The sequence below is a fragment of the Nyctibius grandis genome, chromosome 10 (assembly GCF_013368605.1).
Source record: "Nyctibius grandis isolate bNycGra1 chromosome 10, bNycGra1.pri, whole genome shotgun sequence".
Lineage (NCBI taxonomy): Eukaryota > Metazoa > Chordata > Aves > Nyctibiiformes > Nyctibiidae > Nyctibius > Nyctibius grandis.
The window spans coordinates 10,934,628-10,944,593 of record NC_090667.1 but is presented as its reverse complement, the minus strand read 5'-3'; the positions used below and the strand labels follow the sequence as shown (position 1 = coordinate 10,944,593).

General features: G+C 44.8%; 1 protein-coding gene across 1 annotated transcript in view; it reads left to right on the top strand.

Moving 5' to 3' along the window:
• Nucleotides 1-3,291: 3,291 nt before the first annotated feature.
• Nucleotides 3,292-9,966, top strand: part of ERGIC1 (endoplasmic reticulum-golgi intermediate compartment 1) — a 61,173-nt gene continuing 54,498 nt past the window's right edge. Inside the window, exon 1 of the mRNA XM_068409444.1 lies at nt 3,292-3,385. Coding sequence (XP_068265545.1) covers nt 3,366-3,385 — 20 coding nt within the window. The 5' untranslated portion in view covers nt 3,292-3,365. The remainder of the gene's footprint in view (nt 3,386-9,966) is intronic.

Sequence of the window (9,966 nt, the reverse complement as noted above, 5' to 3'; positions counted from 1 at the left end):
TTTACCTTTAGCAAACAATGCTGCTCATGACCCAGTCACAGCGCTTACAACACATTCCCAGCGCAAGAGCTGTAGCACAAGCCAGAGGCTACCATAAAACTCAGCCAGGTGTGAGGAATCACAAACAAAACAAAAGAGGAAATCATACATGAGTGTTACGAGATGTTATATTATCCAAACCCACGCTGAATGGGTAAGGATCGAGGTTATGCTTTTCTGGGAAAGAAGAAATTCTGAGATTACAAAATAGAGATAATCAAAATTACCAAGGATTAATATAAACTGTATGAATGTGAAGTTAAAAGTAAAGAACAGCACATCATCTAGAAATTAGGAATATCTAGGAAACCTGGAGGAACAACAAATTTATGGAGTAAATATCCAGGAAGATGATTCAAATAAAGCACTTTTTGGCTACTTTTTTTAATAGGAAGGAGGTACCAGTTTTGTTGCTGTGAGGCATTAGTTAGGAATCCAGATAGAGTCATCCATGATCTGATTTATCTATAAGAAAGTGAACTGGAATGAGGAAAATACTCTTTTTTGCAAGAAGAATTATGAACATAGAACTAGGAAGGAAGGGATTTGTTTGCTAATTTTAGAGCTGAAACTGATCTTATTCTGCAGTCTTAGGTGAGTCAATTCATCCCTCTGCTTCAGCTTCTTTATTGATAAAAGTGTTCTGAAAATATTTACGTCCTGATTTCAGAGCAGCAGTTTGGCTCAATTAATGTTCCTAACGCAATTTGAAGACAACCAATAGATAGTTTTAGGGCTACCATTGTCAGGAAAATGTTAGTTTATTGCTCACATGAAAAAGAGAGTTAACTTTTGAATCAGTTGTCAGTATCAGTTTACTCGTTCCAGTTCTAATGATGTGACAACCACCTCGAATAAACCCATGCTTTTAGTTCCCATTCTAATACACAACATGATCTAAGCAGCCGCACCCAGCTGGACTGAAGACAAGTTCCTGTTCTTATCTCAGGCTCACTAGAAGCCTTATGTAATTAAACAATATTGTGACGAGGGTCTTATCTCAGGGCATTAACTTCTTCTTCCCTTGGCAAGGATGTAAGGGAGCTGGACCCAATTGGAAAGCTGTCCTGGCGCTGCTCTGAGCCCATTACTTTCTTCAGAGTTTGACCTTTTAGATGCAAATAAAATCTTCACAATGATGTGAGCTCTTACTGTGTTGTGTTCTTGAGCCTCCAGCCTGACAAAGGAATGACTCTTCAAGGCCACCTCGAGACTTGTCTACCGTACAATTGAAGAGCTTTTGTAACCACTTCAGCACCCTCTTGGCTCCTGAGAGAGCTGATGCCTTTGCACAAGACAGTTAATAATAGCTAATGATACTGAGGCCTTGCCAGGAACCTAGATGAACACTTGGTTGTGTAACTCTAACTTGATAAGCACTGTTTTGTTTGTTTTTTTCCACTACAGATAGTACCCCCTGGCTATGCCTATGTAATTGGTTTGACCTCATGAGAGATGAGAATTGTCTCATTAATTTCAGTGGGTTGTTCAGTTTTGGAGCACAATGCAAAGTGCAGCAGGATTTCGTGGCTGATCAGTTAGCAATCTGCTGAATATGCTTGCACCATGCGGTTAGATAATGTAGATGTCTGAGATCAAATAAAAAACAATTAGCTATTTTTATCTATTCCCTGGGGGCTTCTGAGGGATTGTGCCTTGTTATCTCATCCTCAGGATTCCTCCAGTTTAGTTTGAATATTCTCAGCATGAATTATTATTTCTTGCTTTGAAAGACTATGGCATTGATTAACAGCTCTGACTCTTCGGTAGTTTTTCTCTGCTTACTTCAATCTGAATTTCTTTTTTTATCCAAGTATGGGCCTGGTTTCTGGGTGAAATCAAAAAAATAAAAATATGTGAATCTCTAAGGACAGAGATGATGACAGCAGGAGGAAGAAGAAGAAAGCTGCAGAATCAATTAGAAAAGCAGTATGTTGCACACAGCATATTTAGATTGCTGTCATTTCTCTCTTTCTCTTGCCCTGCTTTTAGACTTAAAAGGCAAGAGTAGTTGTATTTTGTTCCTGCACTGTAATCTAACGTGCACCATATGTGACTCACAGCACTTCTTAATACAGCAGTGGTCACAACTTTACCTGCAGCGAAAAGTCCCTGACTGATGCTATTAGCTGGTGACATTATTAAGGGAAGGACCCAGGGTGGTGTATGGAGCAGCGCAGGATTAGCCATGTGCATTGCGTTAAACCCAGCAGGGATGCAGTTAGACAAAAGCATCAGTACTTCAGGCAAAACGGCAAGACTGGGGAAACGTCTCGCCTAAAGAATGTGGAGATTTTTCTTTTTTTTAATTCCTTGGCCTCCGATAAAACTGCAGAAACATTTTCAAGAGAAAGTGAAAGAGCCATGCTGGCACCAAAGGAGTTCATCCTCTACCAGGGAGGGGTGTATGTCTCAGTGGTGCAGGGGTGCTCCTCCTTCCTTTATGGGCACTTTGAAGCATGAGACTTTCCCCAGTCTGCCACTGTGGCTTGACGCTGTCTTCAGACAAAGACTATGCTGCAGACACAAACGTAAGCTGTTATTATTGCGATGCTGAGAATGCAAGAGATGCCCGACAAAACCTGAAACACTGCACCCGCGCGAGCTGCCACGCTCTGGCCTGCAGGCCCGGGCAGTCCCGCTGGGATGGCTGGCGCAGCCCATGTCTGCAGGCAGCTCCGGATTGCTGCAGAGGAGCCGGCAGACTCCAACACACCTTTCTAATGCGGGCAGCGACTGCAGACAGCCAGCCACACAGGGCTGAGCCTGCTCAGCCGGGCAGGATCATCTCCGGGCAGCCCTGGAGGCCAGGAGCCCTGTGGCTGTGGGGCAGCATGTGCTGCCAGGGCCCGGACAGGTGCCCAGAGGGCCCTTGGGGCGCTGTGGCACTGAGGGCCGGCTGAGGGGGCCATGTGCGGGCTGAGGGGACCATCACGGGGTGCTGGCAGGGCCTTCAGAGCTGTGGGGCACTGCAGGCATCGAGGGGGCCCTTCAGAGCTGGGGGGGCCCTCAGAGCTGTGGGGTGCTGAGGGGACCCCTGCGGCCACGGAGATCTCGGCGGGCTCCGGGGTGGTGCCAAGGCGGCGGGCTGGGGCGCGGCGGGGCAGGCGAGGCCCGCGGGGTGCCCCCGGGGTGCCCGCAGCCCTCGGCCCCGCCGGGGCCCGTAACCCGGCGGCGGAAGCGGCGGCCGGCTCCAGCCGCCCAATGGGCTGGTGCTGCGCGGCGGCGGGGCCCGTCACTTCCTGGCCCTGCAGCCGGCGGCAGCGAGGCGAGAGCCGGGGCCGGGGGCGGCGGGGCCCGCAGCCTGCCCGGCGCCCGCCACCAACATGCCCTTTGACTTCAGGAGGTGAGTGCGGCCGGGCGAGCCGCCCTTCACCCCCCCGCGGCCACCGGCCTCGCCCGCTCCTCGGCGGGGCGGCCTCCACCCTCCGCCCGGCCTCCCCGGCCCCGCCGCCCCCGGCCGGGGCAGGCAGCGCGAGCGGCGGTGGGCGCCTTTCCCCCGGGAGCACCCGCTTATGTGAGGCCGCCCCACAACAGCGAGGCGAGGGCCGGGCTCGTGACTGGCTGCGAGCGAGGTGAAACCCGCGGGAGGAGGGATGGGTGGACGGATGGAAGAAGTAGGTCTGGGCAGGGAGGGGACGTGGGAAACTGGGAGGCTCTGCCCAGCGGGCGGCTGTTCTTATATAACGCTGTTGTGCAAAGCAAAAAGGAGGTGTGTGGAGTTTCGAGCTCCCTCAGGCAGGAGGGGTGGAGTAGCGGGGCCTCGGGGGTGGCCGCGGCGGGTGTTGCACAGGCCCCCGCAGCGGGTGGTGAGGTGAAGGCGCTGGGCCCTTCTCCTCCCACGGCTCCCAGAGCAGCAGGAGGTCACTCGTTACGGTGAGGCTACGCGTGAGTAAAGCCAGGCGCCCTGGCTCTGATGGCTGAGGAACATTTGTGCCTCCACCTTTGGTTCTGGCATTTTGAGCAGGTGTGGGGTTTGGCCTTGCTGCAGGGCGCCTGCATCCCGTGGGCCGTAGCAGTCAGCTTCAGGTACCAAAGCAGAAGCGAAAAAGACCCCTTTGGCTCAAATGGAGCTGAAATAGTAACTGTGGATTCATTTTCTTTTTGAGCCATTCCTGAACCAAAGATTTGTAACTTTCCAAATTCATAGATGCCATGGGGAAGACACACAAATGAGTTTTCTCATATGGATTTTATCAGAGTATTAGCATGACAATAAAAAATGCACACGTTTTTGGGAATTGAGAGATCCAGTTGTTGGTTGGTGCTTCTCATGTAGGACCATCATGAACCATACATTTGGACTGCTTTGAGATGATAGGGGAAAGTGGTGATATTGCACTTTTTTAGTTTTCTCCCAGACAAAAGTTATGTATTGTATTTTTGCTGTAATTCTAAATCAGGCCTCTCATTTATACAGGCTAACAGGATCTTGTATGTGATCCATGAGGCACTATTGAACATGGGGGCAGTTGCTTCTGAATGAAAACTTGCTGAAGCTGGAAACAGCATCTGCTGGATCATGTGGGATCCGGGGCCCAGAGCCCTGTTTCTGCTTTTGTGTAAAATTTGGTAGAAAAATTCTTCTCAGCTTTGGAGACATTCTGCCAGCTGCAAATCCCATTGCCGTCTATTTTCAGACTTGCACAATATATGAACAACAAGGGATCCTGGGTTGTGGCTGTCACTTCATAGTAACAGATATCTTTGAAAATGTAATTTTTGTTGGGTCTCACAATGTTTATGTGGAAACACTGGCTCACCAAAAGTAATCATCTTAAGAGACAGCACTAGTGCTTCACTTTGGAGTGGAACAAAGACATTAAGTAAAGGCTGAGTTGCAGAGTTTGTGTTAATGAGTTACAAAAACATAGAGGCATCTGTTCAGATCTGCATTTTAAAGTTTCACAATTGCAAATAACTTCTTTGTCATTCAGATTGGAGGATTAGAAATAGACACTTCAAAGCACCTTCTCAAATAATGTAAGCTTACTGAGGTTCAGCTTTTCTGCAAAGATGAATTTTTAAAAGACTGCTGTTGATAACAAGAACTTTATAGTTACAGGTACAGAGAAACTATTGTCACATGCAACAAACCACTTTCCTGTTTTAGAAGCATGAACACAGTTCAGGACCAAAATTTTTGCAAATGTTAGAGACTATCTTTTAACTGTTGTGGTTTTTGTTCATTGTGCAGTCAGTGGAACAAAATCTGCTGAGGTTGGAAAATTTTGCTGTCGTAGGTAAAGTATGATGCATACATTAAAAAAATATACCGTTGCTTCCTGACAAGTGTAGAACATACAATACGGTACTCTTAGAGAAATAAGGTTACCACCTGTATTAAGTTTCTGAATGAAGAGGTGATGTTTTTCATCATGTAAAATGCACGGGTTTTCTTTCAGAGATTTCAACTGGATGTTCTCTTTGGCAGGTACAGTTTGGCACCCTGTCTTTAGCACACACTTTAAGGTGGGTGTTGTGCCTATGTATGATTAAAGGGTTGGATAGTTAAGAAACTTTTAAAATTGCCCCTATGTATCTTCTAGAGTCCAAAATTCAGAGGTTCCAAGTGGAAAGGCATTGTGTTCTTCTGGAGGCCACAGATTTCACAGGTCTGTGTTGCTAATGCATCTGAAGAAATCACTGCCCTCAACTGCTCTGCTAGGGCATTTGGGAAGGCAAGTTCTTTTTTTGTTGTGTCCTCCCCTCGCTTAGAGGTTTTATTTTTAATATTTTAGAGTGGCAGGACATTGACAGCTAACATCAGTTGTATAGAGGGGCATAGTAGACCAGCTACAAGTTTGGGACTCGAGCTCGTTTCCACACAAAATAGCTCCAGGAGGAATAGGTTGCCACCGTCTCCTCTGGAAAAGATAGAGACACAAATGACAAGTAATGAAAACAGCCCATGACCAAAAAAGTCCCTATTCTTCACCAACTAAAAGTCAAAGAAAGCATTTCCACCCACGTGACTAAATCTCTTTCCTACCTCATAGACTTATGGGTTTATACTTGGCCAGACTGAAGAACCCAAAGTGCTTGAACGTGTTTCTTGGAAGTTGTCTCTGTGGGTCAGAGTCTGAGGCATGTTGGTTGGTATCAGATATGGAAGTAGCTTGTTTTGTTGCTTGTGCTTTTTTGTACTGTTTTTTTTTTCTGTAGGACTTCTGTTTTGTTGGCTTATCAATGGTTCCCTTTGCTAATATGACATACATTTCATTTATAAATAAAACAACATTTTCACATAAAGTAATTTCAAGTGAATAATAATTATTCTGTCCCAAGTATCTTTAAGGTTTTAATAATACTTAATACTTACCTAATGCCTTTCATTTTTCAAAGCATTTCATTCGCACTAATCTCTACAGTCCTGCTGTGATGTTGGTAAGGAACCAAGTTTTCAGCTTCCAGATTGGAGCCTTCAGTACAGGTCTGTTCAATGCGTGTCACAAGACACCAGCCCTCCTACAGCACTACTAAATCAGTTTGTATTTCCGGAAGACCTGGTTCTTTCTTTTTTTTTAAAACCTATTTGGCTGCAAGAGAGAGACAGACTTTTCCTTGTTGCCTCTCCTCCTGGTTTGTTAGAACTTGTGTCAGCAAAGCAGCTTCATACCTATTTGATTGGGGATTTTGAGGTATATCGCAGGAGCTGAAAGGGTATTTCCCCCTTGAGCCTTTAAGACCCAGCGTCACCTGCGTACTTGCAGCATCTGTGGATGGTTAAAATCATAATTAGATTAAACTGTAAGCCTGGGTCATCTTGAACAGTGATTGTGGGCCAGAAGGTTTCTCACATGTTGTGTGATCCACTTAGGGAGGCTTAGCTTCAGCAGCGAACGCCAGTGCTGGACTTTAGACTGCTCTGGTGTTGAGAATTATGGAAGTAAAAATGAAGTGACTCCTGTCTGCTGGACGTGGACATGGTAGAGAGAAACGTTGCTGCAAGTTCTCTTGAATCTGTTGGCTTTTCTTGGCACCTGCCTATTTGCATGAAAGAGTTACTGGTGGCTTTGTAGCAGATACTGAAACTTCTGAACTATTTTGGTAGCTTTAGCTGATTAGACTGAGAAAAACTAAAATAGATTGCTCTGAAATCAAGCTTTTGTTCTCGTTGTGGGCAATTCTCAGTTGTGCCCTGGCCACATTTTTGGCAGAGTGGCAAATATCCGTGAATCCTTATTTTTATATTTAACTGAGAAATTCAGAATTTATTTCCCACATTAATGATCATGATGTTTTCATTAGGGCTTTCTTTTTTTGATTGGTTTTGGTTTTTTGTTGGTTTTTTTTTTTTTTACAGCTTGATAACCTGAATGAAGTAATAGTATGTTATACGTGGATTTTGGAGGTCATGGGAAAGGAGCCAGGCTTAGAAGGGATTTAGATTTAAATGCTGATTTAGAGTGGAAGTTCTTTGCGGCAAAGACTCTTATTCCATCTGCACAGCACAACGGGCCCTCACAGTCAGCTGTTCTTTGGCACACCTGTGATAAGTAATACTTTTTATGTGGGTATTCTGATTCAGATATAAACATTTTTGTTCTTTTGGGACACAGGCAGGTCTTTGCTTCAGTTCCCATATGTCTTTTTTAAATCAAGTTATCCAGTCTTAACAGAAGCTGACACACTTCCAACCTTATTGCTTTTAGGAGAGGCAGTGTGTTTGGTTTTAATTTAGACCTAGGAGTTGTGATGGCTAATAAGGCAAACTGATGCTCAAGACATCTGACCTGGCACAGTTGTGAAACCAGTGATACAGACTGCTTCAGCAGCATCAGGGAGGTCTGTTTGTCCACCTTCGATTCCTGACCAGATTAGTGAGGGCAAACAGGTTGCTTGTAGGCGATTAGGAGAAAAGGAAAAAAATCTTTTCCGAGCTAAGCCACCCCTTGGACAATTTCTCATTAACTTATAAGCCTAAGGAAAATATCTTTATTTTAGTCTTCAGGCTTAAGAAAAGAAGGAACAAAGCTGTCTTTCATAAACCCACTGTTTTTATTTTGACAGGTTTGTGAGGGTCATGACTTAAAATCTTTCTGTAACCTCTCAAATCTCACTTAAACTTGTATGGGATGTGTTCGGCCTGTGTTTGAACATTTGACAGTGGTTAAGCAGAAATGGTGGCTACATGATGTTTTGGTGCTGCCTAATAAATATCAAATGTTCATGGAAATGTACATGTTTGCTCAGGAGTTTTAATTTTGAGTCTCAACTGGCCCGGCTCTTCTTCACGGTGCTCTGTACACCATCCACCTCCTTGCTCTCACCCAGCCCATTGTTTAAGCAGCTGCATTTACACACACTAGTTCATTTGGCAAAATTACTCACTGAACTTACTTTAACAAAGGAGCTCACGGAGCCTCTCCTGTAGAAGGTACATGGTGGTGATAGCAGCAGGTAGGTGTGTTCTTGGCTGAAACAGTGTGGGGAGGACAAGAGAGAAGAACAAACAGCTAAGGCCGGCTGGTACGGCTTCTCCTGATTAGAGGAGTTGTGCCTTCTGGTTTGTGTGTAGCAATGGCTTATCAAAAAGTTTTGCGTGGGCCCTGTACTAAGCTGTGCATGGTCACGCTCACTTCCACAGCCATAGACGTTGCCACTTGTACAGAGATTCTGTTCAAAATCTTAAATGCTGTATGTGATTGAGCTGGTACGCATCACTTCCGAAATTAATGTCTACACGTGTAACTAGTGGCTGTAACGTTGTTCTGTGTTGGTTAGATAGTTTCCTCTCTACACTTTGAAGGGACCTGCACTTTTTCTCTCCAGCTACTGAAGCGATAGCTTACCCCTTCAGAGCGCCTGGTAACTCTGCCAGCGTATTTTCATCTTGAACTGCAGCCACATCTGGCAAGCATGTTCCACTTCACATTGTGCAATGTCGCTGGTAAACAAGCCTTCCGAGTGGTATTGCTGCCACCTTACGTAATGACCAAAGTTGATTTTGGTGCCAGGCAGTACCGTGACTAACTTTGTTTCAACAATAGCCCTTTGAGGGCACCTGAGAAATTATTCTGCAGTCACCGCAGTCAGATGGGCAAGTGGAGTTGTACAGACAGAGTCTATTGATGTTTATGCCACAAGTAACTGATTATACATAGTGTGCATGCATGTAAATATTTCTTCCTAAGTCTCCCTAATGCATTATTTCTCCTAAAATATAGTTGGAGTAGAAAACATTTATTGAGTAAGTACAGAAGAATTAAGGTCTGGCTTTGTAGGAAACTTTTGTATTGTTCCTTCTGAATTTTAACTGCCCTCCTTTGTTCACTCATTGATGACACAGATGCTTTCTTCATGCCATCATAGTTCGTTGCTGTGAAAATGACTGAATCACACTGTAAACAGAGTTGAAGCAATACCACCAGCGTGGAGTGAGAAGCTATGGAAGTTGTTGAGCTTGTATTTTGAAGCGTTCGTGTGTATTTTTTAGGCATGTAATTCAAATGGTGGAGGTGGTGAGAAAAGCATAGTCTTGAAATGAAAGAAGAAATAGTGGAATCACCTGGGTTTTTTTGTCTTCTATCCAAGCACAAGCCCTGAAGTGTTGTCTGGATATTCCTGTACTGAGCCAGCTGCCCCCAAAATGGAAAACTTGTTCTGCCAAGAAATTATTAACCACAATTTTACCACAATCTACAAAATGTTCCTTACACTGAAATGTTGGAGTATTTTAGTAGCAATCATGTGAGACACACACACACACAAGTAGGGACTGCAATTAGATAGGATGGACAGTGCAATTGACTGCATTTGAATTGTGTGTGTTTGGATGTTTGCTTTTTTGTTTGTTTGGTGTTTGAGGATGTTTCCAAATGAGATGTATCTAGTTTAATCCAGAGAAGCCAGAAGATTGGCATTTAATAGAAGAGCCTTCAAAATGCTGTGTTAATATAGACAGGCATGTATTAATACTAACAG